This window comes from Scyliorhinus canicula, chromosome 25, assembly GCF_902713615.1.
Source record: "Scyliorhinus canicula chromosome 25, sScyCan1.1, whole genome shotgun sequence".
NCBI lineage: Eukaryota > Metazoa > Chordata > Chondrichthyes > Carcharhiniformes > Scyliorhinidae > Scyliorhinus > Scyliorhinus canicula.
The window spans coordinates 20093400-20109932 of NC_052170.1; the positions used below are offsets into that span (position 1 = coordinate 20093400).

Here is a 16533-nt window from a genome sequence, read left to right on the forward strand (position 1 = left end):
AAGGCGAAAGTTCAGTAGTATCATCACAGCTTGAGATACCAAAGATCAACAAATCCTTCTGTGCCAGGCTAAGGATAGAAGGGCTTGTTGGGAGACGAAACCCACAGAAGACGTGGTGAAAGACGTTCTTTGATACGGCCGAAACCTCTTGGTCTTCCAGCAAAGAACTGTCAAAAGATCGAGTGTTGCAGGTTGGCACATTCCGAAGTCCAGGATTATGCTCCAAGGGAAGCACAGCAAAGACTTAACGGGGAAAGGCCGGAGTCTAAGGCCCTCCTGCTATAGTGCACGGAGGCACTGGAAACTGTGGAAAATCCCCGGGCTGACGAAAGGCACATTGCAAACATGCCCCCTATAGTGAGACTCCTCAGAGTGTCACACCCTTATTGAATGGTGCCCCCTATAGTGAGACTCCTCAGAGTGTCACACCCTTATTGAATGGATTGAACTGTTATTTTTACTGATTGTAAAGTCACATCTGTAATGCATTTTTACAAATGCTACAAATATTAAAGCACAAAGAAAAGCTACAATTAGTATATTAGGGTTTTTATTATCAGAGAATTGACTGGGATAGCATTAGTGCAAAGTGCAGGGAGGGGAACGAGTTCCCGGAGCATGTTCAAGGAAAGTTTCTTCGGCAGTATGTTTCCAGACCAATGAGGAAGGGGACACTGCCAGACCTGGTTCTTGGGAACGGGGTGGGTACAAGTGGATCAAGTATCAGTGGGACGGGCAGCACGGTGGCGCAGTGGTCAGCCAACTGCCTCAGCACAGCACAGTTGCTTCACAGCTCCAGGGTCCCAGGTTCGATTCCCGGCTGGGTCACTGTCTGTGCGGAGTCTGCACGTTCCCCCCGTGTCTGCGTGGGTTTCCTCCGGGTGCTCCGGTTTCCTCCCACAGTCCAAAGATGTACAGGTTAGGTGGATTGAACAGCTAGATTGCCCCTCAGTGTCCAAAAAAAGTTTAAGTGGGGGTTACTGGGTTACGGGGATGGAGTAGACTAGACTAGAACAGTACAGCACAGAACAGGCCCTTCGGCCCTCGATGTTGCGCCGAGCAATGATCACCCTACTCAAACCCACGTATCCACCCTATACCCGTAACCCAACAACCCCCCCTTAACCTTACTTTTTAGGACACTACGGGCAATTTAGCATGGCCAATCCACCTAACCCGCACATCTTTGGACTGTGGGAGGAAACCGGAGCACCCGGAGGAAACCCACGCACACACAGGGAGGACGTGCAGACTCCGCACAGACAGTGACCCAGCCGGGAATCGAACCTGGGACCCTGGAGCTGTGAAGCATTTATGCTAACCACCATGCTACCGTGTTGCCCTAGTAGATGCGTGGGCTTGAGTCGCGTGCGCTTTGTAAGGGCCGGTGCAGACTCGATGGGCCAAATGGCCTCCTTCTGCACTGTAAATTCTATGATCTATGATCTAAACCCAACTACCGCCCAGTCAGTTTAATTTAGGTGGTGGGGAAACGTCTGGAAACAATCATTTGTGATTAAAAAGACATCACATGGGTAAACGTGGATTAATTAAGAAAACCCAGCGTGGATTTATTCAAGGTAACCAGAGTTTAACGAGGTTACTGTTTCTTTTTGAGGAGGTAAGAGAGGATTGACGTGGGTAATGCTGTTGATGTGGTATACATGGATTTCCAAAAGGCATTTGTCACAGTATCACACAACAGACTGATGAGCAAAGTTATAGCTCATGGAATAGAAGGGACAACAGCAAAGATACAAGATTGGCCGAGTTACAGGAAACAGCAATGTTCTTCAGGCTGGAGGAAGGTTTGTAGTGGAGTTCCCTGGGGGTCAGTGTTGGGACCCCTGCTTTGCCTGATGCATATTACTGACCTAGACCTTGGTGTACAGGGGGCAATTTTAAAACTTGCAGTTGATAGGAAACCTGGAAGCATTGTGAACGGAGGGGAGAATAATGTAAAACTTCAAAAGGACATGGAGAAGTAGGTCGAGTGGGCGGACAGAAGCCAGATGAAGTTCAATGCGGAGAAATGTGAGGTGATGCATTTTGGTCGGAAGAATATGGAGGGACAATATAAAGTTAAAGGTACAATTCTAAATAGGTGCAGGAGCAGAGGGATCCAAGTTTACATGTCCATAAGTCATTAAAAGCGGCAGAACAGGGTTGAAAGTTCAAGAATGCAAAATCATTAATTTATTAATGGGGGCATAGAGTCCAAGAGCAAGGAGGTCATGTTGAGCTTGTATAAGATACAAGTTTGGCCTCAGCTACGGGATGCTTCGTCCTGGGCACCACACGTCAGGATGTGAAGGAGCGAGTGCTGAAAAGATTCATGAGGTTGGCTCCAGCGATGAGGAACTCCAATTGTGGAGACAGATTGAAAATTAAATGAAAATGAAATGAAAATCGCTTGTCAAGAGTAGGCTTCAAATGAAGTTACTGTGAAAAGCCCCTAGTCGCCACTTTCCGGCGCCTGTTCGGGGAGGCTGGTACGGGAATTGAACCGTGCTGCTGGCCTGCCTTGGTCTGCTTTCAAAGCCAGCGACTTAGCCCTGTGCTAAACAGCCCCTTACAATTGGAGAAATTGGGACTGTTTTTCTTGGAGAAAAGGCGGCTGAGAGGAGAGTCGTCCAGACTCGAGTTATCTTCTCTCTCCACAGACCTACTGAGATGGTCCAGCGTTTTCCACTTTTGTTTCAGATTCCAGGGTCCGCAGTAGTTTGCGGTCATCTTCGGCTGAGGGGAGATTTAGTAGAGGTATTCAAAATCGTGAGGGGTCTGGGGAAAGCAGACAGGGAGAAATTGTTCCTTCTCAGGAAAGGATTGGGAGTGGGAGGGCACCTATTAAAGTAACTGGCTAGAGCTGCAAAAACTGGATGCGAAAAACAAACTAATGCAGTGAGTGGTTAAAGTCTAGAATTAACTGTCTGAGCACGCAGTGGAGGCAGGTTCAATCGAAGCTGGAATTAGTTTGTGAAGTGAATAGGAAGAATTCACAGGGTTACAGGGTAACAGCAGGGATTTCTGCCAAACTCTAACCCCAACCCATTCAACCATAGATCTGTGTAGCCTTATGATACAATGATCACTCTTTCCTCAAGTGGTCTCCTTCGCTCATTCGGAGATAGGAAGGGCAAGAGGGTCTCCGGCTACGCGACAACAATTCTGTGGGATGCACGGGACTCAGCAGCAGAATGCTACATTATTATGGGATGTCTAAGATTTAGCAGCAGAATACTACATTATTATGGGATGTCTGAGATTCAGCAGAATACTACATTATTATGGGATGTCTAAGATTCAGCAGAATACTACATTATTATGAGCTGTCTGAGATTCAGCAGAATACTACATTATGAGATGTCTGAGATTCAGCAGCAGAATGCTACATTATTATGGGATGTCTGAGATTCAGCAGCAGAATACTACATTATTATGGGATGTCTGGGGCTCCGCAGCAGAATACTACATTATTATGGGATGTCTGAGATTCAGCAGCAGAATACTACATTATTATGGGATGTCTGAGATTCAGCAGCAGAATGCTACATTATTATGGGATGTCTGAGATTCAGCAGCAGAATGCTACATTATTATGGGATGTCTGTGGCTCAGCAGCAGAATGCTACATTATTATGGGATGTCTGTGGCTCAGCAGCAGAATACTACATTATTATGGGATGTCTGGGGCTCAGCAGCAGAATACTACATTATTATGAGCTGTCTGAGATTCAGCAGAATACTACATTATTATGAGCTGTCTGAGATTCAGCAGAATACTACATTATGAGATGTCTGAGATTCAGCAGCAGAATGCTACATTATTATGGGATGTCTAAGATTCAGCAGAATACTACATTATTATGGGATGTCTGAGATTCAGCAGCAGAATGCTACATTATTATGGGATGTCTGGGGCTCAGCAGCAGAATACTACATTATTATGGGATGTCTGAGATTCAGCAGCAGAATACTACATTATTATGGGATGTCTGGGGCTCAGCAGCAGAATACTACATTATTATGGGATGTCTGAGATTCAGCAGCAGAATACTACATTATTATGGGATGTCTGGGGCTCCGCAGCAGAATGCTACATTATTATGGGATGTCTGAGATTCAGCAGCAGAATACTACATTATTATGGGATGTCTGGGGCTCCGCAGCAGAATACTACATTATTATGGGATGTCTGAGATACAGCAGCAGAATACTACATTATTATGGGATGTCTGAGATTCAGCAGCAGAATGCTACATTATTATGGGATGTCTGAGATTCAGCAGCAGAATGCTACATTATTATGGGATGTCTGAGATTCAGCAGCAGAATGCTACATTATTATGGGATGTCTGAGATTCAGCAGCAGAATGCTACATTATTATGGGATGTCTGGGGCTCAGCAGCAGAATACGACATTATTATGGGATGTCTGAGATTCAGCAGAATACTACATTATTATGGGATGTCTGTGGCTCAGCAGCAGAATACTACATTATTATGGGATGTCTGGGGCTCAGCAGCAGAATACATTATTATGGGATGTCCGGTTACTCACCGCGCTCCTGGCGCTCGGGGAAGCCCAGCTGGGCCGGGAAGCTGGGGATGGCCCCGGGGTCGGGCTCAGTGTCCGGCCCGCTCAGGTACCGCCGCCCCAGGTGCGCCCCCATAGCTCAGGGTGACCCGCCGCCTGACCCGGAACTGAACCGCCGCGCAGCCCGGCTTCCGGGGCGCCGCTGCGCGCGCAAACCGGCCCGGGTGGGCGCGGCCTCCGGACGTGATGTCAGTCCCGCCGCCATCTCGCTGCGGGGCGGAAGTGGCTGTGGGCAGGTCGCCTAGCAACCGCCAGCTCCGGGTGCAGGGGACGGTGGGGTATCGGCCCCGGGTACAGGGGACGGTGGGGTATCGGCCCCCGGGTACAGGGAACGGTGGGGTATCGGCCCCCGGGTACAGGGGACGGTGGGGTATCGGCCCCGGGTACAGGGGACGGTGGGGTATCCACCCCGGGTACAGGGGACGGTGGGGTATCGGCCCCCGGGTACAGGGAACGGTGGGGTATCGGCCCCCGGGTACAGGGGACGGTGGGGTATCCACCCCGGGTACAGGGGACGGTGGGGTATCGGCCCCCGGGTACAGGGGACGGTGGGGTATCCACCCCGGGTACAGGGGACGGTGGGGTATCGGCCCCGGGTACAGGGGACGGTGGGGTATCCACCCCGGGTACAGGGGACGGTGGGGTATCGGCCCCCGGGTACAGGGAACGGTGGGGTATCGGCCCCCGGGTACAGGGGACGGTGGGGTATCTGCCCCGGGTACAGGGGACGGTTGGGTATCGGCTCCGGGTACAGGGGACGGTGGGGTATCCGCCCCGGGTACAGGGGACGGTGGGGTATCCGCCCCGGGTACAGGGGACGGTGGGGTATCGGCCCCCGGGTACAGGGAACGGTGGGGTATCGGCCCCCGGGTACAGGGGACGGTGGGGTATCCACCCCGGGTACAGGGGACGGTGGGGTATCGGCCCCCGGGTACAGGGGACGGTGGGGTATCCACCCCGGGTACAGGGGACGGTGGGGTATCGGCCCCGGGTACAGGGGACGGTGGGGTATCCACCCCGGGTACAGGGGACGGTGGGGTATCGGCCCCCGGGTACAGGGAACGGTGGGGTATCGGCCCCCGGGTACAGGGGACGGTGGGGTATCTGCCCCGGGTACAGGGGACGGTTGGGTATCGGCTCCGGGTACAGGGGACGGTGGGGTATCCGCCCCGGGTACAGGGGACGGTGGGGTATCCGCCCCGGGTACAGGGGACGGTGGGGTATCCGCCCCGGGTACAGGGGACGGCGGGGTATCCGCCCCGGGTACAGGGGACGGTGGGGTATCCGCCCCGGGTACAGGGGACGGTGGGATATCCGCCCCGGGTACAGGGGACGGTGGGGTATCCGCCCCGGGTACAGGGGACGGTGGGGTATCCGCCCCGGGTACAGGGGACGATGGGTATCCGCCCCGGGTACAGGGGACGGTGGGTATCCGCCCCGGGTACAGGGGACGGTGGGGTATCCGCCCCGGGTACAGGGGACGGTGGGGTATCCACCCCGGGTACAGGGGACGGTGGGGTATCCACCCCGGGTACAGGGGACGGTGGGGTATCCGCCCCGGGTACAGGGAACGGTGGGTATCCGCCCCGGGTACAGGGGACGGTGGGGTATCCGCCCCGGGTACAGGGGACGGTGGGGTATCCACCCCGGGTACAGGGGACGGTGGGGTATCCACCCCGGGTACAGGGAACGGTGGGGTATCCGCTCCGGGTACAGGGGACGGTGGGGTATCTGCCCCGGGTACAGGGGACGGTGGGGTATCTGCCCCGGGTACAGGGGACGGTGGGGTATCGGCTCCGGGTACAGGGGACGGTGGGGTATCCGCCCCGGGTACAGGGGACGGTGGGGTATCCGCCCCGGGTACAGGGGACGGTGGGGTATCCGCCCCGGGTACAGGGGACGGTGGGGTATCCGCCCCGGGTACAGGGGACGGTGGGGTATCCGCCCCGGGTACAGGGGACGGTGGGGTATCCGCCCCGGGTACAGGGGACGGTGGGGTATCCACCCCGGGTACAGGGGACGGTGGGGTAGCCACTCCGGGTACAGGGGACGGTGGGGTATCCCCCCCGGGTACAGGGGACGGTGGGGTATCCACCCCGGGTACAGGGGACGGTGGGGTATCCGCCCCGGGTACAAGGGACGGTGGGGTATCCGCCCCGGGTACAGGGGACTGTGGGGTTCGGCCCCGGGTACAGGGGACGGTGGGGTATCCGCCCCGGGTACAGGGGACGGTGGGGTATCCGCCCCGGGTACAGGGGACGGTGGGGTATCCACCCCGGGTACAGGGGACGGTGGGGTTCGGCCCCGGGTACAGGGGACGGTGGGGTTCGGCCCCGGGTACAGGGGACGGTGGGGTATCCACTCTGGGTACAGGGGACGGTGGGGTATCCACTCTGGGTACAGTGGTGTATGCGCCCCGGGTACAGGGGACGGTCATTGCAGGGGTGATGCAAACATAGACATAATGGTGTGAACAATAACCTATCTTACTGCAGCTGTACAGGGCCTTGCTGATACCACATCAGGAGTATTGTGTGCAAAATGTGTTGTCTCTGGCACAAAGGATGATTGTTGGAGATCTATCATCTCAGCTCCAGGACATCAGTGCGGTGGGGTAGCCACTCCGGGTACAGGGGACGGTGGGGTAGCCACTCCGTGTACAGGGGACGGTGGGGTATCCACCCCGGGTAAAGGGGACGGTGGGGTATCACCCCGGGTACAGGGGACGGTGGGGTTCGGCCCCGGGTACAGGGGACGGTGGGGTATCCGCTCCGGGTACAGGGGACGGTGGGGTATCCACCCCGGGTACAGGGGACAGTGGGGTTCGGCCCCGGGTACAGGGGACGGTGGGGTATCGGCTCCGGGTACAGGGGACGGTGGGGTATCCGCCCCGGGTACAGGGGACGGTGGGGTATCCGCCCCGGGTACAGGGGATGGTGGGGTATCTGCTCCGGGTACAGGGGACGGTGGGGTATCCACCCCGGGTACAGGGGACGGTGGGGTATCCACCCCGGGTACAGGGGACGGTGGGGTATCCGCCCCGGGTACAGGGGACGGTGGGGTATCCGCCCCGGGTACAGGGGACGGTGGGGTATCCGCCCCGGGTACAGGGGATGGTGGGGTTCGGCCCCGGGTACAGGGGATGGTGGGGTTCGGCCCCGGGTACAGGGGACGGTGGGGTATCCGCCCCGGGTACAGGGGACGGTGGGTATCCGCCCCGGGTACAGGGGACGGTGGGTATCCGCCCCGGGTACAGGGGACGGTGGGGTATCCGCCCCGGGTACAGGGGACGGTGGGGTATCCACCCCGGGTACAGGGAACAGTGGGGTATCCGCTCCGGGTACAGGGGACGGTGGGGTATCTGCCCCGGGTACAGGGGACGGTGGGGTATCCGCCCCGGGTACAGGGGACGGTGGGGTATCCGCCCCGGGTACAGGGGACGGTGGGGTATCCACCCTGGGTACAGGGGACGGTGGGGTATACTCCCCAGGTACAGGGTACAGTGAGGTATGCGCCCCGGGTACAGGGGACGGTCATTGCAGGGGTGATGCAAACATAGACATAATGGTGTGAACAATAACCTATCTTACTGCAGCTGTACAGGACTTTGCTGATACCACATCTGGAGTATTGTGTGCAAAATGTGTTGTCTCTGGCACAAAGGATGATTGTTGGAGATCTATCATCTCAGCTCCAGGACATCAGTGCAGGAGCTCCTCAGGATAGTGTCCATGGCCCAACCATCTTCAGCTGCTTCATCATTGACCTTCCTTCCAACATCAGGTCAGATGTCGCTATGTTTGCTGATGTGTACAATGGTCAGCATTATTCGCGACTCATAGAATTTACAGTGCAGACGGCCACCCGGCCCATCGAGTCTGCATCAACCCCTGTAAAGAGCATCCCATTCAAGCCCACACCTCCACTTCATCCTCGCAACCCTGAAACCCCACCCAACCCTTTTTGAACACCAAGGACAATTTAGCATGGCCAGTCCACCAAACCTGCATTTCTTTGGATTGTGGGAGGAAGCTTGAGCACCTGGAGGAAACCCACGCAGACACATGGAGAACGTGCAGACTCCGCCCAGTCACCCAAGTCGGGAATCGAACCTGGGACCCTGGAGCTGTGAAGCAACTGTGCTAACGACTGTGCTACCACCCTTTGGTACTGAAGCAGCCCACATGAAAATGCTGCAAGACCTGGACAATATCCAGGCTTGGGCTGACAAGTGGCATGGGGCATTCGTACCACACAAGTGCCAGGCAATGACCACCTCCAATAAGAGAGAAACCTTTCGCCGTACCTCACTGTCGCTGGGTCAAATCCTGGAACTCCCTTCCTAACAGCACTGTGGGTTTACCTACACCACACACGGACTGCAGAGGTTCAAGAAGGCAGCTCACCACCACCTTCTCAAGGGGAAATTAGGGATGGACAATAAATGCTGGGCATAGCCAGCGATGCCCACGTCCTGTAAAAATGAATTTTTAAACAAGTGTTTGGTCTCCTTACCTGAAAACGGTTCACCGGACTGACACCTGGGGTAGCGGGATTGTCACTTTAGGAGAGACTGGGCCTGTGTTCGCTTGAATTTCAAAGAACAACGGGGGATCCCGTTGAACTGTATAACATTCTAATGGGCTGGGCAGACTGGATGTTTCCCTCTGACTGGAGGTTCCATAACAAGGGGTCAAAGACTCAGGATGCGGGGTAGGCCTGAGTTGAGGAGGAACCTCCTCACCCGGGGGGGGGGGGGGGGGGTGAACCTATGGAATCGTCAGCCACAGAAGGCTGTGGAGGCCACGTTACTGAATATATTTAAGAAGGAAATAGATACATTTCTAGACTCGAAAGACGTCCCGGGATATGGAGAGAGCGCAGGGGAATTGTGATAGAGCATCAGCCATGTTCATATTGAATGGCGGAGCGAGCTCGCAGGGCAGAATGGCCTACTGCTCCTATTTTCTCTGTTTCTGTCAAGCAAACTGGACAAGACCAGATAATGAATATATAACAGGGTACAATATATTTAGGAGGGTGGGAATGAAAGGTGGTAGAGAGACAATTTAAATTAAGATAGAGTGCATGTTGTAGAGGGTAGTTATGTACATAGAAATGTACAGCACAGTACAGGCCCTTCGGCCCACGATGTTGTGCCGAAATAGTCTGAAACTAAGATCAAATCGACCTACCCCCAATCATTCTAGTGCACTCTATACGCTAAGAGACACAGTCAATTATTTAGCAGACCAAAGGGATATCAAGATGGCGAATGGAATTCAACTGAGAGTTCATAAAATCCCCACAGGGCAGAAGGAGGCCATTTGGCCCATCGCGTCTACACCCACCCTACCTAGGCCCGCCATCCCGCCATCTCCCCCCCCCCCCCCCCCCCCCCCCGCCTAACCCTGCAATCCCACCCAACCATTGGACACTTTGGGGCAATTGATCATGGCCAGTCCACCTAACCTGCACATCTTTGGACTGTGGGAGGAAACCGGAGGAAACCCACGCAGACACGGGGGAGAAAGTACAAACTCCACACGGGCATCCAAAGTTGGAATCGAACCCGGGTCCCTGGCGCTGTGAGGCAGCAGTGCTAACTGTGCCACCCATGATGGACATTGCTATTAAAAAATGACGACAGTAATTAAACTCTGAATGAAAGAGGAATTTGGGGGTACAGGTTCCAGAGGATATTCAAGGCAGCACCGCTGGTAGATTCTAGATTTTATCGTAAAAGATACAGAATATTTTTTTAAATCCAAGAGTTAAATGATGATTCAGGTGACTGTGTGCGCAGTTCTGGGCTCCACACTAACGGCAGGATTTTGAGGCTACAAAAGAGATTCACGAGGACGCTGCTCGTTTAGCACACTGGGCTAAATCGCTGGCTTTTAAAGCAGACCCAGGCAGGCCAGCAGCACGGTTCAATTCCCGTACCAGCCTCCCCGAACAGGCGCCGGAATGTGGCGACTAGGGGCTTTTCACAGTAACTTCATTGAAGCCTACTTGTGACAATAAGCCATTTTCATTTAATTTCATTTTTTCAATCTAAATACAGAGCAAATCCTGAAAAGCAAGGTAGCTTGGCCTTTTATAAGGTTTCCTCCTTTGGAACCATCGCAGAGTTCTCGACCCGTGCAAACACGGTTGTCAAGGGGCAGCTGCAGCACCACCCAGAGCATTGTCGTGCTGACCCTGGAGTGAAAACACTTGCTTTCCTCTTCCCTCCGGCCCCCCCAACCCCAACACACACACCAACGTTGCCCCCATCACAGAGTTGCTCGTTCTGGTTGGACATATTCTCAGGTCGGCCCCTGTTTTTATTTTGATGGGTGTGTGGCGGAAGGGGTGCTGTTCCCAAATTGAAGCTCTCCCAGTACATTCTGTTTGAACACACCATGTTTCAGTCACCTGAAAGCCAAGGAGTTGTGTAAGGCATTCAAGCTGCTCCCAAGGTCAGTATTGAAGCATAGATACATACATGGATACATAGAAGATAGGAGCAGGAGGAGGCCTTTTGGCCCTTCGAGCCTGCTACGCCGTTCATCACGATCATGGCTGATTATCCAACTCAATAGCCTAATCCTCCTTTCTCCCCATAACCTTTGATTCCATTCTCTCCAAGTGCTACATCCAACCACCTCTTGAATATATTCAAAGTTTTAGCATCAACTACGTCCGTGGTAATGGATTCCACAGGCTCACCATTCTTTGTGTGAAGAAATGTCTCCTTATATCTGTCTGCAATGGTTTACCCTGAATCCTCAGACTGACCCCTGAATCCTCAGACTGACCCCTGGTTCTGGACACCACCATCATTGGTAACATCTTCCCTGCATCTACCCTGTCTCGTCCTGTTAGAATTTTATGTCTCTATAAGATCTCCCCTCATTCTTCTGAACTCCAGCGAGAACAATCCCAACCTAGTCAATCTCTCCTCATATGACAGTCCCGCCATCCCTGGAATCAGTCTGGTAAACCTTTGCCGCACTCCCTCGAGAGCAAGAACATCCTTCCTCAGAGAAGGAGACCAAAACTGCGCACAATACTCCAGGTGTGGCCTCACCAAGGCCCTGTATAATTGCAACACATCCCTGCTTCTATACTCGAAACCTCTCGCAATGAAGGCCAACATACCATTAGCCTTCTTTACTGCCTGCTGCACCTGCATGCTTACCTTCAGCGAATGGTGCACAAGGACATCCAGATCCCGCTGCACACTCCCCTCTCCCAATTTACAACCATTCAGGTAGTAATCTGCCTCCTGTTTTTGCTCCTAAAGTGAATAACCTCACACTTATCCAAATAATACGGTATCTGCCATTGGTTTGCCCACTCGCCCAACCTTGTTGTAGGATCCCTGCATCCTCGTCACAATTCACCCTCCCACCTAATTTGGTATCATCTGCAAACTTTGAGATGTTACATTTTGTTCCCTCATCCAAATCATTAATATATATTGTGGATAGCTGGGGTCCCAGCACCAATCCCTGTGGTACCCCACTGGTTACTGCCTGCCAATTTGAAAAGGACCCATTAATCCCTACTCTTTGTTTCCTCTCTGTGTTTGATAACGCATGGGGGCGCTATCTTTTATCTTCCGGCCCTGAAGTTTTCCCATTGCAGTTGGCAGAAGTGCCGTTACAATGGGACTGAACAGAGAGCAACTGTACTCATTGGAGTTTAGAGAATGAGAGGCGACCTTATTGAGACATATCGGATTCTCAGGGGGTCTGACAGGGTCGATGCTGAGAGGTTGTTTCCCCTTGTGGGAGAGTCTGGGACCAGAGGGCAGAATCCCAGAGTAAGGGGGTCGCCCATTCCAGACAGAGATGAGGAGGAATTTCTTCTCTCAGAGGGTAGTGAATCTGTGGAATTCTTTACCGTAGAGGCCGGGTCGTTAAGATAGAATTAATCAAGAAGGGAATTGAGGGTTATGGATATAAGGAGGGGGAAAAGTGGGAGTTGAGGATGATTAGATCAGTCATGAATGATCTCATTGATTGGCAGAGCAGACTTGATGGGCCGAATGGCCTACTTCTGATCCTGCAAGTTATGGTCTAACTCAGGGGTGGGCAAACTACGGTCCGCGGGCCGCATGCGGCCCGACAAAGGTTTTTATGCGGCCCGCCAATGAGGTGCCTGGAATCATAACCGGCATTTTTGAAAAGCCGCCGGGGAAAAGCCGCTGAAGTAAATGCGCTTATTGAATAAGCGCATTTACTTCAGCGGCTTTTCCCCGGCGGCTTTTCAAAAATGCCGGTTATGATTCCGGGCACCTCATTGGCGGGCCGCATAAAAACGCACGTAGCGGGGTGGATGAGTGGGGCTGTCTCATTGGTCGGTTTAGTTGGGTGTGCGACCAATAGGAGTCCAGGTTACAAACAATAATAAGGCTTATTGTTTGTAACCTGGACTCCTATTGGTCGCACACCCAACTAAACCGACCAATGAGACAGCCCCACTCATCCACCCCACTATGCGCGTTTTTATCGTTGACTCGGCTTGGCTGTGCTTCTGTCAGTGTTAAGGATCAGCACAAGCAACTTGACACCTGATTTCAACAAACTGGTAAATGACTGCAGTCAGATGCATCATTCTCATTGACATTGTTCTGTTACTTACTGAGTTACTTTGTTTTTCAAATAAATGTGCTTTTTTTTCTTTAAAGACCTTTTATTTTGGCTATTTAAAATATTAATTATTTTACTTAATATACTATGCGGCCCTTTAAAATTGTGAATTTCTGAATGTGGCCCTTGCACGGAAAAGTTTGCCCACCCCTGGTCTAACTCAAAACGTGCTGTATTTTTACCCCACACCATATTAGTCTGTTCCTGCCATCCTATATACCATATCTGTATTGGCACCAATGGCTTCCTTACATCCTATGAAATTACCAACCGTACCTCCGAAGATTGGCGAGTTAATTTACGTGGAATTTTTCATCCACGTTATTAACTTTCTAGTGACATCATGTGAAAGCAAGACACATGGAAGGTGGCTCCCGGCAGAGCCTTTCGTTTTTGATATCTTTTACCCGATTTGTTTGAGGGCTTTTGATGTCCAAACTCATTTAGTGGAGTTAGTGAACTGTTCCCCGACGGAGACATGTTGAAAGCGTAGGTGAAGAAGCCCACTGTAAGGAAAGCCCAGGAGGGTAGCCCGTCACAAGAGCTGGAAAGAGGGAAGATGGCTGCCGCGCCCACTGCATTAGACTCGCTGGCTGTGGTGATGGTGCGAGAGCTGGAGAAATTTGGCAAACAGATGGACAAGCAGTTTGAGCGGCAGGGCAACCAGATACATGAATCATTTAAGGCCACTGTCAAGGAGGCAATGGGCCCGATTCGTCATCAGCTGGAAAAGACCTTGAATGCACAAGGTGAGACGCTGAAGGGAGTGGAGGAGACCTCGTTGCAGCATGAGGGACGTTTCGCCTCGTTGGAAACAGAGTCGCTGCTCGAGGCGGAGAGCAACAAGAGTCTGAGGGTGAAGGTGGAAGATCTTGAAAACAGCTCGAGGCGGTTGAACCTCAGGATTGTGAGGCTGCCGGAAGGAGTGGAGGGCTCAAACCCAACTGAGCACTTTTTGAAGATGTTCTCTCGGCTGGTGGGAGGGGATGAGGTGTTTGCCACCCCCTGGAGTTGAATCGAGCTCATTGGGAACTCCGGCAGAAACCCCAGCCGAATGAGCCATCGCGGGAGGTGATTATCCACCTTTCCCAGTTATCAGGGGAAGGAGAGGAGTGGGCATAAAGGAGCCGCAACATTGTCTGGGATGGGCACACAGTATGAATATACCAGGGCATTGGGACTGATCATGCAGCCTTCAACGAGGCGAAGGCGGTTTTCTATAGTAAAGGGATCCATTTTGGGACGATTCTCGGATCACAATGGATTTGAAAGATGACACCTTCGACATGCTGGAGCTGACGGAGGCCTTCATCAGGGAGAAGAAGCTGGGAGCAGTCTGAGGACGACTGGGGGGGGACTTTATGGGGTGTTTGTAACGTGTATTCATTCCTCTTATTGTGTTATGTTCATGTGTCGTTTGAAGGTTGGAGCTGTTGGAAGGGGAGCACTGACGCTTTTTGGAGGGGGGCGAAGCTTGTTAGTGGTGTTTGGGGTTGGCAGTTTTTGGGGGGGGGGGGAAAGAGTGGGGTAGGAGGAATTAGGTGGTTGTTGTTTTTCTTTTTAGGGGGGAATTGGGGTGGGACCACCTTACTAGCCAGACGGGGAAGAGATGGCTAATGAACTGGAGTGGAGTGGGGGGGGAGCTATGACCCGTTGACCCAGGTTGGGTGGGGCCCAATGGGTCTAGTTGTTTCTTTGGTTAGTGGAGGGATGGGGTTGGGTAAGGCGGCAGGAAGTGTGGGAGTGGGTGGACTGGGGTGGGGGGGGGGGGGGGGGTGAACCAGGACATTCTCTTTGTCTCACCCTACCGGTGGGGCTGGAAGCCATCTTAGGTGAGCCTGGGATCCAGGAATTTCTGTAGGAACATTGCATCAAGATGACCAACTCGAGAAGGAGGGGAGTGGGGTGAGAGATACCCGACAAGGTTAATCACCTGTAACGTGCGGGGCTGAGGGGCGCCTGTGAAGAGGACAAGGGTTTTTGCCCACTTTAAGGGTTTGGGAGTCAATGTGGTGTTCGGTGGGGGGTGATTCTGGTCAGCAAAAGGGTCCGGTGCCAGTCAGAGACGGTTCTAGCTGATCGGGAGAACAGCTACGTGATGGTTACGGGTACACAGGGGGGGCGAAGGCCGTGATGTTAGTGACTGTTTACGCCCCGAATTGGGACAATGTCAAGTTTATGGGACAGTTGCTGGCCGCAATACCAGAGTTAATAGACCATTACAGCACAGACCCTTCGGCCCTCGATGTTGCGCCGACCTGTGAAACCCCTCTAAAGCCCATCTACACTATTACCCCACCGGTAGGGTGAGACAAAGAGAATGTCCTGGTTCACCCCCCCCCCCCCCCCCCCCCCCCACCCACCCCAGTCCACCCACTCCCACACTTCCTGCCGCCTTACCCAACCCCATCCCTCCACTAACCAAAGAAACAACCAGACCCATTGGGCCCCACCCAACCTGGGTCAACGGGTCATAGCTCCCCCCCCACTCCACTCCAGTTCATTAGCCACCTCTTCCCCGTCTGGCTAGTAAGGTGGTCCCACCCCAATTCCCCCCTTATCGTCCGTATGTCTATCCAATGACCATTTGAATGCCCTTAGTGTCCACTACTGTTGCAGGCAGGGCATTCCACGCCCTTACTACTCTCTGAGTAAAGAACCTGCCTCTGACATCTGTCCTATATCTACCACCCCTCAATTTAAAGCTATGTCCCCTCGTGCTAGACATCACCATCCGAGGAAAAAGGCTCTCACTGTCCACCCTATCTAATCTATCTATCTAATTGCCCCAGGCCAAGGTCGCTGGCCTTTTCAGGGATGGTGAGGGCGTTGGCAGCATTCATGGAGGAGACTGGAGGTACCGACCTGGGGAAAGGAGTTTTCATTTTTCCCCCCGGTACACAAGGTGTACTCGGGGATCGTCTTTTTGTAACGAATAGGACCTGCTCCCTAGGGTGACGAATACAAAGTACTCGGCGGTGGTTACTTCCGAACATGTGCCGGATTTGGTGGACTCGGTGTTGGAGGCAAGTCGGGCGCAGCGCACGGGATGGAGGACTGTTCGCTGATTGAGTTTTGTGTGAAGATCTCTAGGCCACCAGAGGACAAGAGGGAGATGATAGAGTTTCTGGAGGGTTTGGAGTTCCCACAGGTGAGGGAGGATTTGCGGGAGGGGTTGGAAGCGCAGTTGGGGCTGGAGGAAGTTCGAACCGCTTTAGGGAAGATGCAGACGGGAAAGGCGCCAGGGCCGGATGGGTTCCCGGCAGAATCCTATAAGACCACGGATCGGCTGGC

At 53.3% G+C, this 16533-nt stretch overlaps 1 protein-coding gene across 1 annotated transcript in view; it reads right to left on the reverse strand.

Moving 5' to 3' along the window:
• ndufb7 (NADH:ubiquinone oxidoreductase subunit B7) overlaps window positions 1-4734 on the reverse strand; it is a 10055-nt gene extending 5321 nt beyond the window's left edge. The window contains exon 1 of the mRNA XM_038785049.1: window positions 4562-4734. Within this exon, the coding sequence (XP_038640977.1) occupies window positions 4562-4673 (112 nt within the window). The 5' untranslated portion in view covers window positions 4674-4734. The remainder of the gene's footprint in view (window positions 1-4561) is intronic.
• Window positions 4735-16533: the final 11799 nt, after the last annotated feature.